The 27,591-nt window shown below is 33.9% G+C and overlaps 1 protein-coding gene across 1 annotated transcript in view; it reads left to right on the top strand.

Annotated features, from left to right (window-relative positions):
• The window catches only part of ROCK1 (Rho associated coiled-coil containing protein kinase 1), a 154,217-nt gene that overhangs the window by 78,097 nt on the left and 48,529 nt on the right, over positions 1-27,591 (top strand). Inside the window, exons 9-13 of the mRNA XM_082640433.1 lie at positions 3,046-3,137; positions 14,305-14,464; positions 18,873-18,933; positions 22,307-22,395; positions 24,469-24,517. Of these exons, the coding sequence (XP_082496559.1) occupies positions 3,046-3,137; positions 14,305-14,464; positions 18,873-18,933; positions 22,307-22,395; positions 24,469-24,517 (451 nt within the window). The remainder of the gene's footprint in view (positions 1-3,045; positions 3,138-14,304; positions 14,465-18,872; positions 18,934-22,306; positions 22,396-24,468; positions 24,518-27,591) is intronic.

Below are 27,591 nucleotides of genomic sequence, written 5' to 3'. Positions count from 1 at the left end.
ATTGAGCTGCATGAGCTGCTTGTGTATTTTGGAGGTTAATCCTTTGTCAGTTGCTTCATTTGCAAATATTTTCTCCCATTCTGAGCGTTGTCTTTTTGTCTTGTTTATGTTTTCTTTTGCTGTGCAAAAGCTTTTAAGTTTCACTAGGTCCCATTTGTTTATTTTTGTTTTTATTTCCATTTCTCTAGGTGGTGGGTCAAAAAGGATCTTGCTGTGATTTATGTCATAGAGTGTTCTGCCTATGTTTTCCTCTAAGAGTTTTATAGTGTCTGGCCTTACACTTAGGTCTTTAATCCATTTTGAGTTTATTTTTGTGTATGGTGTTAGGGAGTGTTCTAATTTCATTCTTTTACATGGAGCTGTCCAGTTTTCCCAGCACCACCTATTGAAGAGGCTGTCTTTTCTCCATTGTATATTCTTTCCTCCTTTATCAAAAATAATGTGACCATATGTGCGTGGGTTTATCTCTGGGCTTTCTATCCTGTTCCATTGATCTGTATTTCTGTTTTTCTGCCAGGACCATACTGTCTTGATTACTGTAGCTTTGTAGTTTAGTCTGAAGTCCAGGAGCCTGATTCCTTCAGCTCTGTTTTTCTTACTCAAGATTGCTTTGGCTGTTTGGGGTCTTTTGTGTTTCCATACAAATTGTGAAATTTTTTGTTCTGGTTCTGAGAAAAATGCCACTGGTAGTTTGATAGGGATTGCATTGAATCTGTAGATTGCTTTGGGTAGTATAGTCATTTTCACAATGTTGATTCTTCCAATCCAAGAACGTGGTATATCTCTCCATCTGTTTGTATCATCTTTAATTTCTTTCATCAGCGTCTTATAGTTTTCTGCATACAGTTCTTTTGTCTCCTTAGGTAGGTTTATTCCTAGGTATTTTGTTCTTTTTGTTGCAGTGGTAAATGGGAGTGTTTCCTTAAATTCTCTTTCAGAATTTTCATCATGAGTGTATAGGAATGCAAGAGACTTCTGTGCATTAATTTTGTATCTTGCTACTTTACCAAATTCATTGATTACTTCTGCTAGTTTTCTGGTAGCATCTTTAGGATTCTCTATGTATAGTATCATGTCATCTGCAAACAGTGTCAGTTTTACTTCTTCTTTTCCGATTTAGATTCCTTTTATTTCTTTTTCTTCTCTGATTGCTGTGGCTAAAACTTCCAAAACTATGTTGAATAAGAGTGGTGAGAGTGGGCAACCTTGTCTTGTTCCTGATCTTAGTGGAAATGGTTTCAGTTTTTCACCATTGAGAATGATGTTGGCTGTGGGTTTGTCATATATGGCCTTTATTATGTTGAGGTAAGTTCCCTGTATGCCTACTTTCTGGAGGGTTTTTATCATAAATGGGTGTTGAATTTCGTCAAAAGCTTTTTCTGCATCTATTGAGATGATCATATGGTTTTTCTCCTTCAGTTTGTAAATAGGTTTATCACATTGACTGGTTTGCATATATTGAAGAATCCTTGCATTCCTGGGATAAACCCCACTTGATCATGGTATATGATCCTTTTAATATGCTGTTGGATTCTGTTTGCTAGTATTTTGTTGAGGATTTTTGCATCTATGCTCATCAGTGATACTGGCCAGTAGTTTTCTTTTTTTGTGACATCTTTGTCTGGTTTGGTATCAGGGTGATGGTTTGGGAGTGTTCCTCCCTTTGCTATATTTTGGAAGAGTTTGAGAAGGATAGGTGTCAGCTCTTCTCTAAATGTTTGATAGAATTCTCCTGTGAAGCCATCTTGTCCTGGGCTTTTGTTTGTTGGAAGATTTTTAATCACAGTTTCAATTTTCAGTGTTTGTGTTGGTCTGTTTATATTTTCTATTTCTTCCTGGTTCAGCTTCAGAAGGTTGTGCTAAGAAGGTTTTCTAAGAATCTGTCCATTTCTTCCAGGTTTTCCATTTTATTGGCATATAGTTGCTTGTAGTAATCTCTCATGATCCTTTTATTTCTGCAGTGTCAGTTGTTACTTCTCCTTTTTCATATCTAATTCTGTTGATTTGAGTCTTCTCCCTTTTTTTCTTGATGAGTCTGGCTAATGGTTTATCAATTTTGTTTATCTTCTCAAAGAACCTGCTTTTAGTTTTATTGATCTTTGCTATCATTTCCTTCATTTCTTTTTCATTTATTTCTGATCTGATCTTTATGATTTCTTTCCTTCTGCTAACTTTGGGGTTTTCTTGTTCTTCTTTCTCTAATTGCTTTAGGTGTAAGGTTAGGTTGTTTATTTGAGATGTTTTTTGTTTCTTGAGGTAGGATTGTATTGCTAGAAACTTCCCTCTTAGAACTGCTTTTGCTGCATCCCATAGGTTTTGGGTCGTTGTGTTTTCATTGTCATTTGTTTTTAGGTATTTTTTGATTTCCTCTTTGATTAAAGCAGTTTATCTTTCAACTCATGAAAAGAATTGGGATTTTTGTTGTTTATAAGTACTCTACTAAAACAAAAGGTGCCAAGTTCTCCTTTGCAATTCAGCTAACGGCACATTTTAAAATGCATTTTTTCTATGCCTATGGAAGAGGCCAAGGATCAGTAGCTTGTCCCATTAAAGCTCTCAGTTTTGTTGTAGGGTCAAGAATTAGTTGTCATTGGTTTTTGGTTGGTTGGTCAGAAATATTTAATAGAGAATAAAATGGAAATTTTATATTTAAAACATCTTTTGGAGTTTTTGTTAGCTCCTGGTGTGAAGTTGTTAGTTCAAGAAATGTATTAACTTTACCACTATTAAAAAACCTATGAACAAAATTAATTATGCTAATGAAGCAAGGTGATGGATATTTGTTGTCAGTAGAAAAGTCATGGAGTATCAATAAATCTGTTTTGTGTGTATTTTTTCTTTAGAAAAAATTCTTTAATATTCTCAGTCTTCAACTTATTTTTTATGTAAGCTCAAAATTATGCTGACAGTATAATTTCAAGGTGACATAAGATCATATGTAACATCCTGCACAGATTTAGCATTATGCCCACAAATAAATATGAACAGGTTATAGTATCAATATAATATCTTAAATGATTAATGACTTTTTCTCTTTCTATTCAGAGAGGTGAGATTAGGGAGGAATGGTGTAGAAGAAATCAAACGACATCTCTTCTTCAAAAATGATCAGTGGGCTTGGGAAACACTCCGAGACAGTAAGTTATTTTCTCTTGCACATTACAGTGACTGTTTGAGAGTAGTTGTGGTAAATAGTCTGTTGGGACTGCCTTCCTAACATATGTATATATCTGATGAAAATCCAGAGTATACAAATACTATATAAGTATTGTCCTAACCTAGTTAAAGAGAGAATATTTGATAATATTAGGAAAATTATACTGCTCCTTCTCTGATGTCCCATTCAATATATCAAGATGAAGTATTATGTACATGTAATGGAGTTGGGCTCAGCAGGCATAATGTGATATTTGATCTTTGTTGAATTGCTGTCTGTTTAGACTTTAGTATCTCTTTGTAGAGGAGGTCAATAATTAAGAGGTAATATTTCTTGTGAAAAAAAGTTATTCTTTTGTTTTTACTAAAACCTAAAATATAAGGAGGTTCTATCACAGTTTAATTTGTGTGAGGATATAAGAAATTATGGTATGCTTGATTCCATCAGACTTGCAGCTTGAAATCCAGAAATAAAAATTTGTAGTGTGCAAAAAGTTAATTTTCAGTCAGTTTAGAATATTCCCTATTTTAAAAAGAGTTAAAATTACAATGATTCACAGAAAACTTTGCTTAATGTAGCTGAATCAAAGTCATAATGGCACCAAAGGTTCCCACCATCTTTTTGTATTTGGGAGGCCAAGAATTCATCTTTCCTTTGCTGAAGTCTCAGGAATTGTTTCCCTTTTCACTTAGCAGAGAAAGGATAGTGTATACCAACCCCTGTAGCAACAATTCCTGCTGTAGCAACAGCAATGATCATAATAAAATGAACTCAGCTGTTTTAGAAACAGATACAAATTAGGTATTCCTCTTAAGATCTGTCTATCTAGTTGAGATTGCGTGAGATGATTCCTTCAGGGGAGAAAAATCTTTCTAATTTTGAAGAAATAGATCATGTAGCGTTGCCTATATTAGTGAAGTATTCTTGTTAAATATTTTAAAAGAAACCATTATATGGCCTTCAGGTACAGTACATACATTCTACTAAGTTATAAAATTGACTAAGAAGGGAAAAGGGGAAATAAGGAATTCTGGAAATTAAGAAATTACACTGCTACAGAGAATGACAGTGAATGACCTGCTATCTGGAGAAGCTACAGGAGCAGGCTCACCATGGGAGAATTTATTAACAGTTAGTTATACACTGGAAAATAAGGAACTTCCTCTTCCTCATAAGTAAATGTGACATGATTATTGTCTTCACATTTCAAGAGAAACTGTTGCAAGACAGAGATGAGTAGAGTGAGATGATGAATGTTTGCATTGAAAAATTATGTTTTTATTTGAGTTATGCTTTTAGTAAAGTTTCAGAAGGCTGAAAACATACAGATTTGATTGTAACTTGGGGAAAATTTAAAAGAGGACTGAAGAAAATACCGAGTATCTTTTCTGTCGCTTCTTTTTTCAGAGTAAAGCAATGCATAAACAACTACAGAATAACCATATGATAAATCATTCTAAAAAAGTAGGGAAGACATAAGTGTTTTGAAAATTGATATTAATTAGGAGAGGAGGCAACCTAGTCAGCAAACATTATTGAACACCTACTATATACTGAGCAATACTCTATTTCAGACATTAGGAAAACAAACCAGCAAAAGTTCTTTACCTTGTGGAGCTCATAGTCTAGTGGAACTGTGGCATCCAAATCAGTGGCATTTTTGATATTGTTATACCTCCTTAATATAACTGTTTATGTTTATGGAAAAAGTAAGTAAAATGAATTAAGTCATTGATTTAAGTCAAATGAACTTTATATTTAAAGAATTTCTATAAATAGGTAGTTTTATTAGTAGTGTTGTTATCATTTCTGTATCTTTTTAAGATCTATGTTGTTATCTATGGTTTTGCTACAGTCTACTTAGAGTTAACATACTTAAAATTTCGAGAGCTTTTTCTAATCCTGATAGCTCCTATTTTGTGCTTACTGTAAAAAAAGAAAGAAAAATCAAAGTCTGTAGAACTTATTGTTCTCTCCTTCCCTTTCCGTCTTCCTACCCTTCTTTACTTCCCACCCCTAAAATACCAAGAATACTTTTATTCTGAACTGACCTCTCTGACCTGCCAAGTTTTTAAAAATTATATAACAGTTATAATTCTTTTTAATATTTTTTGCCTCTTCAATTTTCTTTGGCAAAATTTCTTACTGTTTTGCAAATAATAGTTCTTTTGGTAGTTTTGCCACTTATATGTCTGCAAGTTATAATGGCAGTCTTCACCATCTGTTCCTTGGCTGTGTGGGAGCAGGGTACAAAATAGCTTGATTTTTTTGGCAGAATTTCCATGAGCTTCCTGGTCTTATTCACTCTTAATTTAGAGACACAAAGTATTAAGATTGTAAAATTACTTTTTCCATGCATTTGGGATAGAATTAAAGAAATGACAGGCGATTAAAGATAAAAGAAATGAAAAGACCTCAATAGCTTGCTAGAGGTTATACTGCTAGCAAATGACAATGTCAGGACTCAGGTTAAGTCTGTTTGACTCTAGCATCTTTGATCTTGTGAAATACCATGTATCATTTAAAGATTTCCACTATTCAGTATTATACAGACTAGAAACGTAGGGAATTGACACTTGTTGGCAGTTAAATTTTAGGAAAAACAAAATGATAACAATTATTACATATAATAACATTATTAATAGTACTGTGTTAAATATAATATGTGGTTAGTTGTAAAACACTTTGCCATTCATGATCTCACTTCAGCTAAGATATTACCATTACTTAATCCACCTTTAGCTGATGGGTGACACTTAAGATGGTAACAGTGATAACTGTCAGATCATCTGGTGAGTTTTCAGTTTAGTTAAAAACAAACACAATTAATTGTATGCATATATATACTAGTTTAGGTTCTGTGGTTCAACTGAGTCTGGTGTCCTCTCTTAGAATTTTACATTCTCATGAGAGAGATCATCAGTGTAGGCTTCATGGATAAAGAATTTAGGAGCTAGCCAGTTTTAGGGGCTTAGGAGTTCAGACTTCGTCAGCATTATATTGGGTTCTTTTTTAACAAATAAACTTTAAGAAAGATTATCTCTTTATTTTCATAAAAGATATATATCATAAAATTTACCATTTTATTTTTAAGTGCACAATTCAGTAGCATTAAGCACCTTCAGATTGCTGTGTAATCACACCACTATCCATCTCCAGAAGTTTTTCATCACCCCAAATTAAATCTCTGTAACACATTGAACCATAAGTCTCCATTCTCCCCTTACCCCAACCCCCCAGTAACCACTATTCTACTTTTTTTCTCTACGAATTTGACTGTTCTGGCTACCTTAAATAAGTAGATTCACACAATCTTTGTCTTTTTGAGATTGACATTTCACTTAGCATGTCTTCAAGGTTCATCCATGTCATAGTATGCATCAGAATTTCATTCCATTTTAAGGCTGAATAATATTCCATGTATGTATATACCACTTTTTTTTTAATCCATTCATCTATTGACTGATACTCAGAATGCTTGTCCTTTTAGCTATTGTGAGTAATGCTTCTCTGGTCATTGATATACAAATGTCTGTTGGAGTCATTGCTTTCCATTCTTTTGAGTTAATTTTTGTATATAGTGTAAGATAAGAGTCCAACTTCATTCTTTTGCATGTAGTTATCCAGTTTTCCCAGCACCATTTGTTGAAAAGACTGTCCTTTTTTCCTTAAATGGTCTTAGTACCCTTGTCAAAAACATTTGACCATATAAATACAAGGGTTTATCTCTGAACTCTCAATTGTATTCCATTGATCTATATATGTCTGTCTTTATGCTACTGTTTTGATTGTGGTAGCTTTGTAGTAGGCCTTGAAATAAGAAAGTGTGACTTTTCTAACTTTGTTCCTCTTTTTCAAGATTGTTTTGATTACAGGCATACCTCACTTCATTGTGCTTTTACAGATATTGCAGTTTTTTGTAAATTGAAGGTTTGTGGCAACCCTGTGTGGTCATATGATGGTCAGCATTTTTTAGCAATAAAATTAAGGTCTTAATTTTAAATTAAGGTTTTAATTTTAATATTTTAAAAAAATAATGCTATTGCACACTTAATAGGCTACAGTATAGTGTTAACATTTTTACGCACTGGGAAGCCAAAAAATTTGTGTGACTTGCTTTATTGCTCTATTTTCTTTTTTGCTGTGGTCTGGAACTGAACTCACAATATCTCCGATTTATGCTTGTATTTGGGATCCCTTGAGATTCCATATGAACTTTAGAATGGGTTTTTCCATTCCTACAAAAAAAGACAGTGGAATTTTTGTAACAATTACGTTGAATGTGTTTCCAATTTGGCTGCCTTTTATTTTCTTGCCTGTTTACTCTGATTATAACTTCCAGTACATTGTTGAATAGCAGTAGTGAAATTGGGCATCCTTCCTTGTCTTGTTCCTGACCATAGGGGGAAAACTTTCAGTCTTTCCCCATTGTATATGATGTTGGCTATGGGTTTTTCATTAATGCCCTTTATTATGTTGAGGAAGTTCTCTTCTGTGCCTTGTTGACTGATTGTGTTATTTGAAATGATCATGTGGGTTTTTTTCCTTCATTCTATTGATGTGATGTATTACACTGATTGACTTTCATGCGGTGGGCCACCCTGGAATATATCCCATTTGATCATAGTTTATAACCCTTTTAATATGCTGCTACATTCAATTTGCTAGTATTTTGTTGAAGATTTTTGCATCTGGGGATATTGGTTTGTGGTTTTTTTTTTTCTTGTGTGTTGGTTGGCTTTGGTGTCAGAGTAATTCTGGCCTCATGGGCTGAATTAGGAAATGTTTTATCCTCTTCTGTTTTTTGGAAGATTGTGAGGATTGGCATTAATTCTTCTTTATATGTTCGGTAGAATTCAATTGTGAAATCATCTTGTCTTGGACTTTTTTCTTTGTTGGGACATTTTTTATTACTGATTAAATCTCTTACTGTAGGTTTATTCAAATTTTCTTTTTCAAATAAGTTTTGATAGTTTGTGTGTTTCTAGGAATTTGTCATTTCGTCTAGGTTATCTAATATGTTGTTGTACAATTGTTCATAGTTTTTAGTTTTATCCTTTTTATTTGTAGAAGGTTGGTAGTTATGTCCCCACTTTCATTTCTGATTTTAGTTATTCGTGTGTCTTCTCTTTTTTTCTTGGTTTAGTAAAAGATTTGCCAGTTTGATTGATCTTTTTAAAGAACCAATTATTTGTTAATATTCACTATTTATTTTCTATTATATATTTTGCTTACCTGAATTTTAATCTTTATTATTTCTTTCCTTCCTCTAGCTTTGGGCTTGGTTTGCTTTTCTTTTTTTAGTTTCTTAGGGTATCAGTCTGGGTTGTTGAATTGACATCTTTCTTTTTTTATAATATAGGCATTTACAACTAAAGTTTCCCCCTAAGTACTGCTTTCACTGAATCCCATGAGTTTTGGTATGTTGTTTTCATTTTCTTTCATCTCAGAGCATTTTCTCTAGTCTCTTTTTTGATTTCTTCCGTGACTTATTGTTTAATTTTCCACATACTTGTGAAACTTCTAATTTTCCTTCTATTATTGACTTCTTGTTTCATTCCGTTGTGGTTGGAGAAAATACTTTGTAGAATTTCAGTCTCTTTAAATGTATTAAGTTGTCTTTTGAACTAGCATATAGTCTGTCCTGGAGAAGTCCCATGTGCACTTGAGAAAAATGTGTATTCTGCTGTTGGTCTTGGATTGTGCTTAGTATATCTGTTACATCTATTTGGTTTATGGTGTTTTTCAAGTCCTCTATTTTCTTATTCATCTTCTGTTTAGATTTTTTGTCCACTATTGAAAGTGGATTATTGAGGACTCTATTAGAACTGTTTCTTTTATGTCATATATATATATATATATATATATATATATATATATAGAGAGAGAGAGAGAGAGAGAGAGAGAGAGAGAGAGCTGTGTTGTTGTATGCATATATGTTTATCATTGTTGTATTTTCTTGATGAATTGACTGACCCTTTTATCAATATCATTAGTATGCAATGTCTTCACCTCACACTGGTCAGAATCACTGTTGTCAAAAAAGTCTACAAATAACAAATGCTGGAGAGGGTGTGGAGAAAAAGGAACCCTCCTACACTGTTGATGGGAATGTAAATTGGTACAGCCACTATGAAGAACAGTATGGAGGTTCCTTAAAAAACTAAAAATAGAGCTACCATATGATCCCAGCAATCCCACTCCTGGGCATATATCCAGGGAAAACTCTAATTCAAAAAGATACATGCACCCCAGTGTTCATTGTAGCACTATTTACAGTAGCCAGGGCATGGAAGCAACCTCAATGTCCATCCACAGATGAATGGATAAAGAAGATGTGGTGTATATATACAATGGAATATTACCCAGCCATAAAAAAGAATGAAATAATGCCTTTTGCAGCAACATGGATGGACCTAGAGATTATCATACTAAGTGAAGTAAGCCAGACAAAGACAAATATATGATATTGCTTATATGTAGAATCTAAAAATTAAAAATGATACAAATGAACATATATACAAAACAGAAATAAACCCACAGACATAGAAGACAAACTTATGGTTACCAAAGGGGAAAGATGGGGGAGGGATAAATTAGGAGTTTGGGATTAACATATATACACTACTGTATATAAAATAGATAACCAACAAGGACCTACTGTATAGCACAGGGAACTATATACTCAATATTTTGTAATAACCTATAATAGAAAAGAATCTGAAAAAGAATATATATATATATATATATATATATATATATATATATATATATATATATATATATATATATAAACTGAATCACTTTGCTGTACACCTGAAGCTAACACGACATTGTAAGTCAACTATACTTCAGTAAAAATATATGTATACAATGTTTTTATCTTAACCATTTTTGACTTAAAGTCTGTTTTGTCTGGTGTTAGTATAGCTACCTCAGCTCTTTTATCTGTAGAATATCTTTTTCCATCCTTTTAACCTGTTTATCTCTGTGGATCTAAAGTGAGTCTGTACAGCACATATAATTGGATCAATTTTTAATCCATTTTTCCAATCTTTACCTTTTAATCAATGAGTTTAATTCATTTAAATGTAAAGTGAATACTGTACAGAAAGACTTCTGTCATTGTCCTATTTGTTTTCTGTGTCTTATTTTTTCTTTTTGTTCCTCAATTCTTAAATTATTGCCTTCTTTTGTTTAATAGATTACTTTTTCTGGTTTACTGTTTTGATTCCCCCTTCATTTCTTTTTTTGCATATTATTTAGTCATTTTCTTATAGTGACTACGCTGACCATTGCATTTAACACCCTAACTTGATACAATCTAGGTTGAACTGATACAGTTTACTGTCAGTAGCAATAAAAACTGCTCCTATGCAAATCCATTCCCTCACTTTAGTTGTTATTGTCACAAATTACACCTTTATATATTGTGTGCTTATTAACATAGATTTATAATTGTTTTGTGCATTTGTCTTTTAAATCATATGTGGGGAGGAGTAGAGTTACAAAACAACATTACAATAAAGTTGGGTTTTACATTTACCTATGTAGTTATCTTTACCGGTGTTCTTTATTTCTTCATAAGGCTTCAAGATAGTGTCTAGTATCCTTTCCTTTCAACCTGGAAGACTCCCTTTAAAAACATTTCTTATAGGACAGGTTTACTAGTAGCAAACTCTCAGCTTTTCTTTACCTGGGGATCTCTTAATTTCTTCTTCATTTCTGAAGAATAATTTTGCCAGTTATAGAATTCTTAGTTGAGAGTTGTTTTCTTTCAGCACTTTATTACTATTATTTTTTTGGCTGCACTGCACAGTGTGTGGGATCCTAGTTCCCCGACCAGGGATTGAACCCATGCCCCCCTCAGTGGAAGCATGAAACCTTAACCACTGGACTGCCATGGAATTCCCTCAGCACTTTAAATGTCATTCCACTACATTCTGGCCTTAAAGGTTTCTGCTTAGAAATTGGCTGTTAATCTTATTGAGTATCCCTTGTATGTGATGAGTTGGTTCTCTGTTGTTGCTTTCAATATTCTCTCTGTCTTTGTCTTTTGAAAGTTTATTATAATGTGTCCTAGTGTGGATCTGAGTTCTTACTTGGAGTTTATTGAGCTTCTTGGATGTATAGATATATATATTCCATTAAATTTGGTCATTTTCAGTGATTATTTCTTTAAATATTCTTTCTGCCCCTTTCTATCCTTTCCTGGAACTCCTGTAATGTGTATGTTGGTCTACTTTATGGTGTCCCAGAAGCCCTTTAGGTTCCATTCACTTCTTCTTTCTGTTCCTCATATTTGATAATTTCAGTTGTCCTATCTTTGAATTCACCAGTTCTTCTGCCTGCTCAAATCTGTTGTTGAACCTCTCTAGCGCATTTTTAGTTTCAGCTTTTGTACGTTTCAGTGCCAGAATTTACATTTGGTTCTTTTTTCTGTCTTTTTATTAATATATTCTATTTGTTAAGGTATCATACTCCTGGTTTCCTTTAGTTGTTTGAGCACGTTTAAGACATTTAAAGACTTTGTTTTGTAAAACCAATGTCTGGGTTTCCCCAGTGAGGTTTTCTGTTGTTTTCTTTATTCCCTGTAAGTGGGCCATACTTTTCCTGTTTTTTTTTTTTTAATATGCTTTGTAATTTTTTGTTGTGAACTGGACATATTGAACACACTAATGTTGTAACTCTGGAAATCAGAATTCCCTCCTTGTCGAGTTTGCAAGCAACAGCTTGTTGTGGGCTCCAGTCATCCGTTTGTTTAGTGACTTTTTGGAACTATTCTTATGAAGTCTGTATTCCTTGTGTGTGTTCATTTAAGTCCCCTTTCCATTATCTCAGCAGTCAGCCAGTGACGAACATCTCCTTAAATGCCACAATTTAGCATCCTCTTTCTTCATTGAACGTTTCCTTGCTTGTTGTAAGTTTTTTCTTAGATTTCAGAGTTCTAAAAATGTTGTTCCTGATAGTTTTGTGAGCTTAATGGTTAGTTACTTCAGTGGAAGGGCAGCTTCTTAGAGCTCCCTCTTCTGCCATTTTTGGTGACATCAGTTGGATTCTTTTTTATGGAACATGATTCCTATATTACCAGTTATTTATTGAAAGGTAAATTTTTTATAAATGGAACACTGTATATATTGATGGTAATTCAGTAAAGCTAAATTTATCCTTCTTTATTTATTAGTTCTGGCATGATTATATGATATTATGTAAAGCCTAAACATCTTAATTTAGAAGCAGAAATAATTACTTTTATAATTCTCCCAGGATTTCCCATACTTGTATCCCATACTTGTCTCATTTTAAAACTACTCTAAGATGGTATGTCATCTATAAACAGACTAGGTCCATCTGAAACAGCAAGAGAAAATGCACCAAAACTTGCCCTGCTTCCTTTTAAAATCTATCTTATATGATAATTTTAAAGCAGGATTTCTCAGCCTCAACACTAGACCAGAGAAGTCTTTCTTGTATCTGTTGTCCTGAACATTGTAGGATGTTTAGCAGTATCCCTGGTCTCTACCCACCAGATGTCAGTAGCATCCCTCCCCCAGTTATGACAACAAAAAAATGTACCCAGACATTTCTGACATTCAGACATTGCTGAATATCCCCGAGGGGCCAAAACTGTCCCTGATTGAGAACCACTGTTTTAAGGTAAAATTTGTGCCAAGACCATGTACTTCACAAGGAGCGACAACCCTTTTTTCCCCTCATTTTACAAATTAGTCAGTTAAGATCAGGAAGCTAGAATCATCTAGTTGGGCAGTTTTCTTGGCCATTAAGGAAAGAAAATGGTGGAAAAGCTCTTTTCTCATTCACTGTTAGTACTACAGCTTCTTTTAGTTAAATGTGTTGTTTCATTTCCAAATTTATCTGATAGTTCACTGTATCTGAGATGCACAACAATAGTTATTTCTTGCCTGGAATACCCAGACGATTCAATAGAACCGTGATTCCTTTATATAAGAAATTAAGATTGTAAAATCAGGTCAGTTAGTTTTTGTTTGTTTACTCTTCTTTATCTTTTTCTCTAAAGGAACACGAGATGATTGTATCAAAAATAATTATTGAATATTTTGATGATAAAATTTCAGTGATGTTTTATTATACTCCTGTATCTTTAAAAGGCTTTTTTCCTGAAAATTATTTTTAGGTGTACTTTCTTTAGCATATTTAAGCTCCAAAAGAAGATATTAGTAGTACTAGTTTCATATAGTATTTTCTTCTGTGTCATGAAGATTTGCATTGCCACATACAGCTTTATGTTATTAAGTATGTGTGGGTCTTGCTCCCCATCAAGTTGAAAACTCTTGAAGATTCTGTGTTAAGGTTTTATATCCCTGCTCTCTTTTCCCAATAGCCATTTCATAAATAGTTCACTGAGTTTCCCCTTAATCACTTAATTCAGGGAAGGTAACTAGTCTGAAAATATAATTCAAAATACTTTGCTCCAATTCAGTATTTTATAATAACCTATAATGGAAAGGAATCAGAAAAAAACAAAAATACACGTCTATATACATATATATATGTATACACATACATATAACTGAATCACTTAGCTATACACCTGAAACTAACACAGTATTGTAAATCAACTTCAATTAAAAAAAATACTTTGCTCTTATAGAGATATTGAGTCGGGGGGAGGGGAATACTGATCATCTAGATTCTAGATGAGTAAACATATTTCAGTAACAAATTATTATACCCAGGACCACTAAGAAGTAACTTTGATTTCTAGTTTGCTGTAGAACAGATTAACGAGCAAAATACTGCATTTGAAACTAATCATCTTTGAGTACGATTTGTCATGCTATAGTTTCTGGAAAGTCTTTTCTGTAGTCCTAACTGCTTTTGCACATCTTATACTACAATGTATTTTGAAACAAACCTTAATAATACTTGACTTGTAATATTCAAATTAAACTGGAGGTATAGATGATAATTATAGGTGACTTTGAAGATAATTGGTTCACGAATTACATAATTAATGATCAATACCTGTTGATTAATAATCCTAATAAAGCTTACTATAATAGGGTTCAACCCTTTTGGAATTTGTGGTTCACAAGTTATTTGTATGTAGGAAGTCATTAGTAGTTGGTACAGGATCATTGCTTCAATTTTGTTTCTGTTTTTAGCTGTAGCGCCAGTTGTACCTGATTTAAGTAGTGACATTGACACAAGTAACTTTGATGACTTGGAAGAAGATAAAGGAGATGAAGAAACATTCCCTATACCTAAAGCTTTTGTTGGCAATCAACTACCCTTTGTAGGATTTACATATTATAGCAATCGTAGGTAAGTATGCTACACATTGATATTTGGGGTAGGTACTGACTTTGTTGTAGTCATGTTATTTTCTTAGGGATATCTAAAAATCACTTTAAGAACATTTAAAGTAGATTTGGGCTTCCCTGGTGGCGCAGTGGTTGAGAGTCCACCTGCCGATGCAGGGGACATGGGTTCGTGCCCCGGTCCGGGAAGATCCCACATGCCACGGAGTGGCTGGGCCTGTAAGCCATGGCCGCTGAGCCTGCGCGTCCAGAGCCTGTGTTCCGCAACAGGAGAGGCCACAACAGTGAGAGGCCTGTGTACTGCAAAAAAAAAATAAAATAAAATAAAAATAAAGTAGATTTAATGGTATATAAAGAGATATATTAATATGCCACTTTTCAACAATGCATTAGATTTCCAATTTCATATTTAATATCTTTCAGACTCATCCATGCTCAGGATATTGTTTTTCAGAAATTCTTTGCTGAATGATACCCTATATATCTTCAAGTTACAACAATTAATAGGTCAAGAGATTCTCTTAATATTGATATTTTGGTTAATCGTGTTATCCAAAGAGTTCTGGTTTTATAATACATTTTGGAACAATGTATAGTTTTCTAGCATTATCATCACTATATTGATGTTACGAAAGGCCTATAATTTTCAGTTCTTCAAAAATTAAGTGATTCTTCCCTAAAACTACTAAATGAATTATGTTTTACATCATGTAAGACCTTGTGACCTTGGGCAAATAACTTTCATCTTTTTTATGCCTCCATTTCCTCAAAAATAGGGATGATGGGGATAATAATAACAATATGTGTCTCAGGGTTGTTATAAGGGTTAAGTAAGTCAAAACACAGTAAAACACTTAGAACAATGCTTTGCATGGAGTAAGCACTCATTGTTAGTTATTTTTATCATTAGTATGAGCTAATATTAGTTTTAATCTTTTCTAATGGACTTCAGATACAAGTTAAACATTTAACATTATTTTCATATGCTGGGCATTCATTCATTCATTCAACAGACATGTTTGACAACCTACTCTTTGTCAGGTATATACTAAGCACCAAGGTGCAGGGAGAAGGATTAATAAGATTTAATTATCTTCTCTTGAGATGCTCACATCATAGTAAGGAAATGGATAAGTTGTACAATGTAGGTTGGCAAGTACTACACGACAGAACTCTAAACAAAGTACCATACCAGTATATAAAAGTGAACTATATGCACCATTAACTGGGTGTGTTAAATCTGCTTGATAAATTTATTTTAAAATATGTATCTCTAATCAAATTATACTCCATTAGAATGGTATTAGATATTTGAATTGCTTGGAGTAATGATTAAATTTGAGGTTATTATAGCTAACCTTTTAAAGTGAAGCATCTTGTCATTTTAGTCAAAACTTTTTATGAGGGTGATTCAGTTCAAGTTTAGAAAACAGGAATTCAATTTAGTCTTGCTTTATGAAATTTCTCCAATAATCCAACTGTAAGACAATAATTTTGTTCTTTAGATGTTAGAATACTTTTATTGTATCACCAAGTAGGTAGTACTTGAGTTTTGACCCCAAGAAAAGAGCAATATTTTAATCCTTCTTCCCTCCCTAATGCTCCATGAGTATTATATTGGAGCTTTTTTTTGTGCGTGTGTGTGTGTGGTACGCGGGCCTCTCACTGTTGTGGCCTCTCCCATTGCGGAGCACAGGCTCCGGACGTGCAGGCTCAGCGGCCATGGCTCACGGGCCCAGCCGCTCCGCAGCATGTGGGATCTTCCCGGACTGGGGCACGAACCCGTGTCCCCTGCATCGGCAGGTGGACTCTCAACCACTGCGCCACCAGGGAAGCCCCGGAGCTATTTTATATTGAAATACACAGAGAACCTTCAAAGTGGTGTGTTTGCTGCAGCATCCTTTCTTTTTTTCTTCTTCTTTTTAAAAAAATTATATGTATTTTTTTTTAATTTTTTTAAATTTTTTTATTTTGGCTGCACTGGGTCTTAGTTGCAGCATGCGGGATCTTCATTGTGGCATGCAGGCTTCTTAGTTGCGGCATGCGAATTCTTAGCTGCGACATGCATGTGGGATCTAGTTCCCTGACCAGGGATCAAACCCCGGCCCCCTGCATTTGGAGCATGGAGTCTTACCCACTGGACCACCAGGGAAGTCCCTAAATTTTATATTTTTATCAATTATTCTCTGGCTTGGTTTCTGAAACACTCAAGATGTTGACATAAACACCCCCCAGTGTTTTTGGATTTTCTGTAATAGAATTCAGCAGTTAATTACTTTTTCTGCACAAAAGTAATTACTTTCTCTGCACAAAGGTAATCTTGAATTAAATAAGCATAATATATATATATATATATATATATTCTTTGTACTATTGATACATTGTCATACACTAGATTATGTTCCGTGAGTTTTCCTTGTATTCATATGTTTCATATCCCAAACTAATTTCTGAATTTCTTAAAAGTACAAATTGTAGTCTGTTCTTAAATATCACCACCTTATTGAGTAATATAGTGTTCAGTAATTGTTTCTTACATGTTTGGTTGGAGGTATGTTTGCTCTTAATAAAGAAAGAATCGGCAAAATATTAATTAGCCTTACTGTAATATGTAAGTATAATTTTGAATTGCATGAAATTAAAGACTTCTGAAATTCTTACTTCTGAAATCCAAACATACAAGGACAGAGATCATTACTGTTGACATATAGCTGAATTATAAACATTTTAAAAACAGCCTTAAACTTTTAGCTATATTCCTAATAATCTAACACCTCTTTCATAAAAAGTTTACCTAAATGACCAGATTCTATATAAAAGCAACAATATAATATGAAAAAGAACCTTGAAAGGAAAAAAAAACATAAGAAGTGGAAGAATGAATGGATGTGTACATTGGTATCATTACATTTCCAGGGCTGTATTCAGAGAACTTTATGTTACTAACTTTGCAGAAGGCTAAACATCAACTTTACTTATATAGCATATTATATTTAGAAGATAAATTAGAGATCAAGTAGTCTGATCTATCTAATTCAGATTCTACTGGTGTTGCTGTATGCTTTTATTTATATCACATAATGCAGAATCTCACACTGAATTTCTGAGGCACTTTATAGTCAAGGGAATTAAATTGCACTATATCTAGAAGTTGTCATTTGTTATATGGGACCTTTTCTCTACAAACCTGCTACATAGCCCTTGTTATTGTCTCCTGAATATTTGATTCTGTGGTTCATCTGAATAATTTTCCAAGAGAAACATGGGAAATGACATATTTTCCTGCTGTTTCTTTTAGAGCACTGCTATATATGTTTAATGATACTTAAAGGACACTTGATTATCTTCTGTTTTTCACTATGAATTAATTATTTCTAGTGTGTTAACAACTGACCCATAACAGCTGCAAAGTATACTGTAGCTATTTGATCTATTTTTGAGGGAGCTCTACTGGTTAACCAAGGTGGTAACTGTAGTGGTGATATAGATGTAGTAATAGTGGTAGTCATAGGATGGTAAAGGAAGTAGCAGAAGTATCTTACCTTTACCTAACATTTGATTGTGTAGAAAAAATGTTTATATGATCTGTTTTTATCTGTTCAGTAATCTGATAAGATGTCTAAAGAAGACCTCTAAAGATCACTAATATCTTGTATTTGTATGTAATTCTAACTTTATATTGAATTTAACAAACTCTGCAAGGCTTAGAGGTCACAGAAGATTAGCAGGACATCTTCCGAACTTTGGTTCTGTTATTTCAACCACTTACACAAAAACTCTTAACTTTTTTGCCCAGAAAAGCAATATCATTCTTTTTGGCCATGCCACGCAGCTTACGGTACCTCAGTTCCCTGACCAGTGATTGAACCTGGGCCACGGCAGTGAAAGCACTGAATCCTAACCACTGGACTGCCAGGGAACTCCCCGGCAATATCATTCTTGACTGAAGGATAATTGGGGGCAGTGGGGAGGAATTGTGCACATGTCTGTAGAAGTCAACAATTCCTTATTCCTGATTCTAAATCCAAAAGCTCTAGAAACTAAAAGTTTTTTAGTGATTTGTTTGGTGGCAAAACCTGCCATAACCTGCTCTCATGGCGAAAAACCTAATCTGAACTAAGTTGAGACTATTTTATGGTTTTTATTTATTCTCTTTGGTATGAATATTCATATATTTTGCTGCAGGAATATTAAGGTATATGATTACAGAGTGCTGCTTCAGACCTAACTGGGGGTTTTATTTAATATATGTATCATTTCTGTGTTATGTTTCTAAAATAAAGAATTAAGAACCTGCACTCAGTTTTTAAAAACAGAGCAAGTACAAAAGATAGGCATATAGTATTTGTTACTGGTTGTTACTAGATATTAAAGAGTTTTTTGTTTTCTTTTAAAAACTATTTTCTTCCTAGATACTTATCTTCAGCAAATCCTAATGAAAACAGAACTAGCTCTAATGTGGATAAAAGCTTGGTAGGTATTTTCTTATTGTTATTATTTTAAAAGTTGTTTTGTGGATAATGTATTTTGTATGCATGATACTAAGTAAATACGCATTGCTTCAGAAAATGTAGTTAGTGATCTTAAATTTTTATAGCACTTTTTATCTACTGTTTCCTCTCCTGTTTGATTTCTTACCTGAATATCAAATGGGATATTATATGTGGAGGCAGTTAGTAAACTATACATTGCTACACAGATTGACAGAGGTGGTCTTTTTAATCTTTGGAATTAGGAATTTATGATAAATCAGTGTATCAGTAAGAGTCTTGACAGGGCAACAGATGGCACATTCAAAAGATTTAAACGAGAGTTTTTGTGTATGTGTGTGCTAAAATTTACATAACACAAAATTTACCATTTTACCATTTTTATGTGTACGGTTCAGTGACATTAAGCACCCTCACGTTGTTGTGCAGTCATCACCACCATCATCTCCAGAACTTTTTCTTCATCCCAGACTAAAATTTTGTGCCCATTAAAGTCTGCATTCCACTCTCCCTTCAACCCCTATTAACTATTATCCTTACTTTCTGTCTCTATGAATTTGACTATTCTAGGTACCTCATGTAAGTGAAATCATACAGTATTTGACTTTTTGTGATTGACTTACTTTCCTTAATGTCCTTAAGGCTCAGGCATGTTGTAGCATGTATCAGAATTTCATTCCTTTTTAAGGCTTAATATATTCTGTTATATGCATATACCACATTTTGTTTATTTATTAAGCGAAGAGAGTTTAATGAAGGGACTATTAATGGTGCTATGCGTAGGATCAAGGGGAGCAATAAATAAAGGGAGCTAAAGCAGCCATTGATTGACAGCAGTGGGAAGCCATTGCCCTTAGTCTGAAGGGACAAGGAGAGACAAATCTTGTTACCACAGCTCAGAGAGAATGCGTAGAATCATGAAAGAGGAGCATAGAACATAGAGCACTGCCAGAGCCATGGTAAGGCAAGAAGAGTGTGGGGAGAAGAGATATTTCATTTCTCCCAACTGATTTCCTGGTGGTGTCTCCTGAATGCTGAAACCAAGCTTAAAATCATAGGACAACACAGCCCAGTTAATGCAGTCTGTAAATTTGAAGGCAAAGAAGGTCAGAGGATGGGTCTTCAAGGCTGGAAGGGAGAGGTGGCAAATGGAGAATAACCAGTACAGTGAGCATCTTCTAATTTGACCACTGAAAAGTGAATTCCTGTAGGAAGTGAATATTAGAGACATAAGTTCTTTTTATTGTTAGAAAAGCTCATGTTCATGAGACAGATGATTAAATTTTTTTTTTATTTGCTTACATTGAGAAGGTCCTTTTTTGTTAACCAGGACTTTTCTTAAATATACCAGAAATAATTATCTGGCCATCCTTAGAGCATTCTTTGAGCTCTCTGTGTGCTATAGCCTCCATATTTGTAACGGAGATGAGGTGTAGGCAGCAATCATTTTTAAAAGCTGACAGAATTCTTCTTTCTCCTTCATATATTTACTCTTAAATATGAGAGAACATATGGTGGGAAGGGAAAGTGAGAAAAAGGGGAACGAACTATGCAAGTACTGGTTAGCTGTTATGGCCATTTTTCTCTTTTAAATTCTCATCCCAGTAGAGCTATTTGACAAATTTTATAGCTAATCGGGGCTCAGAAATCTTCAAAATTAAAGCACATTTGACCTGGAGATGGTGACAATAAGGAGCTGCTATAACCCCGCTCTGACTGTATTACTTATCTGTAAGTTTAGAGCTACATTAGGACTTAAAAAATAATTCAGTGGAATCCTGTTTTCTTTGGGCTGATCTTGTTCAATGGTGACTGCCATAAGGTTCTGTCAGTGGCTTTTATCTTTTGCTCTGGTTAAGATCACAGGGGAAGAAGAAAATGCTTGTGTGCCTACTATTTCTGTTAACCTAGAACTAAGTACAAAAATCAACTAATTTAATTTTCAACTCTTCCCTGAAAGCCTTCTAGCAGAGATGCTAGTGAACAACTTTGCAGTTGCCAAATATGAGGAATATTTTTCATTCCGTATCTTATTTTTCTTTTTTGCTGCATTTGACACTGACCAGTCCTTTCTCCTTGGAACTTTAAGAACTTTCATGTTCTCATTATTTCCTTCTTTTTCTCTTTCTACCTTTGGATTTTATTTTCAGTCCTCTTTGCAGGATCTCCTCCCTTTCTCTCTCCCCCCAACCCCATAATTACTAAATGTTTCTCAAGATAGTTCTGATCTTGGCTCTCTGCTCATTTTCTGTAGTTAATCTCATGTGTGTCTAGCTTGCTTCTCTGAACTCCATACCCGCATCTTTTCTCTCTCTCTGACTGGACTTCTCTTCCTGCACATCTTTCAGACACTTCAACCTAGGCCAAAGCCTAACTCACACTTCTTCTCTCTCCATCCCCTCACCAGCAGTTCTTTTTGTGTCACCCATCTTTTGTAATGCTACTCTGTTCTTATTTCTAATCAGTTGCTGGGTTATAAATTCTGCCTTTTGACTGACACAGTTATCCATTTCCTCTTCATTTCTACAGCTTCTGCCTTATATCAGACCTATATACTCTTTTTTGCCTGAACTGTCTATTAATTGGTTGTTTTGTCTAGAATTTCTCTGCTCTCTAATCTATTCACCTTATTACTGAAGTGATGTTTCTAAAATGCCAATACTCTGTCATTTCCCCTTTTAAAGTGTTTATAGGTTAAAGTGCCCAACTCCTTTTCTGCATACAAGGATCATAGTCCCACTTGCCCTTTCAGATTTTATGTGATTCGTTCTCCCTGTTATGTTCTTTGCTCTGCCTAGACTTGATTTCTTCCCATTTTCCAATCATATTTTCTTTCTCTCTACTTTTGGACTCATTCATTTAGTTAAAATGCATTCCTTCTTTCACTTCCTCTGCTTGGTAAATACCTCTCTTCTTATAGGTCTCATCTCAAACATTCCATCTTCAAGGCAGAATTATATGTGACCTCTTCTCCAGTACACCTTATATATAATTTTATTAGTACCTACCACATTATATTATAATATTTTGTGTATATGTCTGGGTTATTGTAGGTTCTTTTCACCCTCCTATTCCCCTGTGCCCCACTATCAAACTATTAGCTTTATGAGAACGGGGACCAAATCTTTTGAATTTTTGTATTACTAATGCCTACCACAGCATCTGACATATTAGTAGGTGTTGGAAATAAATGCTTGTTAAATTAATAATAAAAATTTCAGATAGAAAGGAAAAAGGTAAGATTGGATCAGATAATTCCCTTGTAAACAGGTATAACATGGTAATATAAACTTGCTATTTTAAAATTCTCTATGAATATTCTTAGTAGAATAAGTTTTTGTTGTTTTTAATTAAAGCAGGAAAATTTGCAAAAAACAATTTATAAGCTGGAAGAACAGTTGCATAATGAAATGCAATTAAAAGATGAAATGGAGCAGAAGTGCAGGTGAGAATATACTTTATGTTTTTCACATTAAAAGTTGTATAGCAAATGCTGATTTTAAAGCTTGCACTCTGTAAACCCTTGAAAGTAGATGGAAGTAAGGCAGAGATGTAAAGATTGCTATTGATATACATTCAGTGAAGAATATCCACTTAATGCCTGGTTTATTGATTTTCTCTCCCATTTTAATTAGCTGACAGAAAGGGAAAATTCGTTTACATTAAATAAGATGCGTTCTAAAATGTAGCTGTTTTTGAAGATTAAAACTCACTAAATTTTTGATGCAGACACTTTTAATTTCCACTATGATTCGCTATAGCAGTATTTTTTTCAGAATTTTTTTCCTATGAGTCTAAATTTAATAAGAGCCTATATATTTATGAAAATATAAAATGATCAAGATAATTTAAAATAACCTAGCATAATGCTTAGTTACTTATTAATTACAAACAATAACACTTTATTATATTGTTAGTAAATAGTATTGGATAAATGAAAAACAACAGATTAAGTATTCAAAAAAATGGAATTGAGAAAATTGGCAATTTTGTGAGTGGGGGAGAGGAAACAAGTAAACTGCTCACTACCTACAGTTCCTTATAGATTAAATAGTTAAGCATCTAATATAAGCTTTTTTTAGAAAAGCACTTTAAGGAAATAATTAACTGAGCCCAGTATTTGGAAGGAATTTCTAGGTATAAAACATAGAAATAAGGAGAGGAAATGGATAGATATTATTGCATAAATGTTGAGCAGTTTCTATAGTTAAAATTAAAAGGCAAATGACAAATTAGTGGTAGTGGTGGAGGTAGGAATCAATTTAAGGAGGAAATAAGAGTGGCCAAAGTGGCCAATAATCATATGAAAATGGGTGTGTGTGTGGTGGGGGGGTGGCCTGAGATGAAACTGGGAAGGTCGACAGAGACTAGATCTTAAAACACTCTGTCTTTGGAAAGCTAAGAAACTTGGGATTTATCCTAAGGGTGATGAAAAAACATTAAAAGTTATTAAACTTAAAAGTAAAACAAAAGATCAAATTTGCTTTTAAAAAAGAACTCCCTGGTTAATTACGCAGCATTTGACATTTATTCACCTAAATGAGAATGAGGGAGGATGATGAGTCAAGGAGGATTCCCAGGCGGAGTGCTTTACTTTGGGACAGGAGAGGAGAAGCAGATTGGTATTCTGGGAGAGGTTGCCGGGCAGAGGGAATTCATTTAGCTTTGGACATGCTGAATGAGCTATTTGGTAAGACATCCATGTGAAATGTTGCATGTACAGATTTGAAGCTCAGAAATAGGTTTAGAGCCCCAAAAATGAATTGTGATGGAGATAATAATACACTTTCAGTTTATCTCAGATTTTTGCCCAAGTTGCCAAGTGGTGCATTTACTGCTTTATATATGCCACCTTTCCCTTCATTTACTTACTCTTATATTAAAGGTTAAATGGTTAATCTTTGTTTAGTAGCAAGTATTGCATGAGGGAATTCAGGGATCCTTAATCTAGAATCCATAGACCTCTCCTAAAGCATCCATGGATGGAATTCGAGGTCCTTAAACTTGGGTGACAAAAGTCAATCTTTTCTGTAAACTTTAGCTGAAATTCAGCATTTTCTTTAATTATGAACACAGTGAATAATCCACAGTTATTAGCAGTAGCTGTGAATTTTTTATTACCAATAGAAATCACAAATATTATCTTAGAATGCAGTTGTTATTTATCTCTAAATACCATTTATGCTCATTATTACTTTAAAATTACTGCTGCTAGATCTTATTTAATATATTAATAAAATGCATATATTAGTGAATCATACTTTTTTAAAAAAGGTTATGACTGTATTTCAGTATAATTTTGGTTTCTTTTAATCCTATGTATTTTATTTTATGCTTTTAAAATATTATTCTGAGAAAATGCCATAGGCTTCACCAGACTGACTGCCAAAGGGATCCACAGCACACACAAGAAAGGTTAAGAAATCTTAGCTAAATGGAAAAGTAAGAAATGTGGTGTTTCACCCCAAGCTACAAAAAGTAAATATATCTATAATCTGTATTGCTTTTGCTTTTACAGAACTTCAAACATAAAACTCGACAAGATAATGAAAGAATTGGATGAAGAGGTACTTTTTGTTTTCTAATCAGAAGTTTTCCTTTTTGAGACTTTTTCCCTCTTTCACATTGTTTTCTGAGAAAATTATATTTGAACTTTATAGGTTGCAATACAGAACAGGACCAAAGAATTATGATGAAAGCCTCACTTTGGAGCTGCACGTTCAAGTGAAATTAGATTATACTTTAGTTTCTTTTGTGTGGTTTTATTCTAGAACCATGTTGAAATTTTAGTACATAAATTTCAGTTCAGTGGTTCTTAATAGTTGAAAGGTGAGAAAGGAGCAACAGATCAGAAATTGAATCTGCAACTGTAGCAGAAAGAGACAGACAAATTCAACTATTAAGAACCACTGAACTGAAATTTATGTACTAAAATTTCAACATGGTTCTAGAATATGGGTAAACACACTACACTCTCCTCCTCTTAAGTTTTTTTATGTTACAGTTGAAGCAGACATTACAGCATTGTCTGATGTGGTTCTCCATGTATATAGAAAAAATTTTTAAGACAATTATAAATGGGTATAAAGGGAGGTAAGGTTTTATACTTTAATCAAACTGGTCATATGCCAACACTAGTAATATAATGTAATACCTAGAGCAGCCACTGATAAAAATTATACAAAGAGATACACTTAAAAACACTAGTAAATTAAATAGAATTCCAAAAAATGTTCAAGTAACCTACAGAAAGACAAGAAAGAAAACATGGGACAAAACAAAATGGGAGGCTTAACTCTAACATATCAGTAATTATATTAAATGTAAATTAAATGCAACGTCAATTAAGATAGATTGTCAGAGTAGATTTTTAAAAATTACCTACCTGTATGGTGTCCACCAGAAACTCTCTTCAAATGTAACAATATAGCCAAGTTAAAAGTAAGAAGATGGAAAAATACATCATGTAAGCATTAGCAAAAAGAAGGCAGCAATGGCAATATTGATATCAGGTAAAGTAGACTTTAGGACAAAGAAAATTACCAGGGGCAGAGGGACATTGCAGAATGACAAAAATGTCAATCCTCTGAGAAGACATAACATTCCTAAATTTGTATTCATCAAACAGAAGAGCTACAAAATATGTGAAGCAAAAGCTGATAAAACTGAAAGGAGAAGTAGACAAATCTGCGATTACTGTTGGAGGCTTTTTAAATACCACTCTCTAGACAGAGGATCAGCAAACATATAGGAGAACTCAGGCACACCACCAGCCAATAGGATCTATTCAACATTTGTAGAACCCTCCACCCAGCAACAGCAAAGGACACGTTTTTCAGGCACTCAAGAAACACACACCAAGATAGACCACATCCTAAGCAAACTTCTCCAGATTTCAAAGAATTAAAATCATACAGAGTGTGTTCTCTGACCAAAATATGACCAGACCAGAATGAATAACAGAAAAGTATCAGGCAAATCTACAAACACGTGGAAACTAAACAACACAGTTCTAAATCCATAGGTCAAAGAGTCTCAAGAGGAATGAATAAATACGTTGGAATGTTAATTATATCTCATAAAGTTATTTTTCAAAGTTATGGATCTTCATCTTAAAAATATTTGAACAATGAAAATGAAAATAAAACATCAAAATTTGTGGGATGCAGCTAACATAGTGCTCTAAGGGAAATGTATACACTAAATGTTTACATTAGAAAAGACGAGAAGTCTCAAGTCAGTTATCTAAACTCCTACCTCAGGAACCTAGAAAAAGAAGAGCAAAATAAACCCAAAGCAAGGAGAAGGAAGGAAAAATAAAGAGCAGAAATCAGTGGACTTGAAAACAGAAAAATAATAGAGAAAATCAGTGATAATAAAAACCCAGCTGCTTGGAAAGATCAACAAAATTGACAGTCCTCTAGCGAGAGTGTCCAAGGAAAGAAAGGACGCAAATGATCAGTATCAGGAATAAAACAGAGCATATTCCTACAGACTCTACAGATATAAAAAAAAAAATTCTTAAGGAAATACTATAAACAGTTCCAAATAAGTAAGTGTAATATTTAGGTGAAATGGACTAATTCCTCCAAAAATACAAACTGCCACAACTCACACAATGTAATGTGAAATACATTATTTGAATAGCCCTATATAACTATTAAAGTGAATTCATAATTTAAAAGCTCCCCAAAAATTAATCTTCAGGACAGATGGTTTTACTAGAGAATTCTACCCAGTGTTTAAGATACTTTTTTTGATGTGGACCATTTTTAAAGTCTTTATTGAATTTGTTACAATATTGCTTCTGTTTTATGTTTTTGTTTTTTGGCCCCAAGACATGTGGGATCTTAGCTCCCTGACCAGGGATCGAACCCCGCACCCCCTGCGTTGGAAGGGGAAGTCTTAACCACTGGACCTCCAAGGAAGTCCCTACCAAGTGTTTTAAGAAGAATTAACACCAATTCTACACTCTCTCTTCTAGAAAATATAAAAGAAGGGAACATTCCCCAGTGAATTTTATGAGGCTAGAATTACCAAGATACCAAAGTCGAGCAAAGACAGTACTACAAAGAAAACTATGGATCAGTATCCCTCAATCATGGCCAGCTGATTTTTGACCAAGGTGCAAAAGCAATTCAGTGGAGGAAGGATAGTCTTTTTAGCAAGTGGTGCTAGAGCAATTAGGTATTCATAGGCCAAGATATGGACCTCAACCTCAGTCTCACATCTTATGCAAATATTAACTTAAAACAGACCATAGATTTAAATAGGGATATAAAACTTCTAGGGAAAAAATAGGGGAAAGTCCTTGGGACCTGTAGCTTGGTGAAGAGTTACACATTACACCACAACTATGATCCATATAAGGGAAAAAATTCAATAAATCGGACTTCATCAAAACTTGCTCTGTGAAAGACCCTGATAAGAGGATGAAGAGCTGTAGACTGGGAAAATGAACTGTTGTTACACACAGCAACTTGGATGGATCTCAGGGATATTTTGTTGAATGTAAAAAGCTAATCTCAAAAGGTCCATATGTATGATTCCATTAATATAACATTTTCAAAATGGCAAAATTATACAGATGGAGGACCTCCTGTTATTGGTTGCCAGGGATATAGGTGGTGGGAGAAGTGAG

This window comes from Mesoplodon mirus (genome assembly GCF_964341445.2).
Source record: "Mesoplodon mirus genome assembly, chromosome: 13".
NCBI lineage: Eukaryota > Metazoa > Chordata > Mammalia > Artiodactyla > Ziphiidae > Mesoplodon > Mesoplodon mirus.
This window is presented reverse-complemented; position numbering and strand designations above follow the sequence as displayed.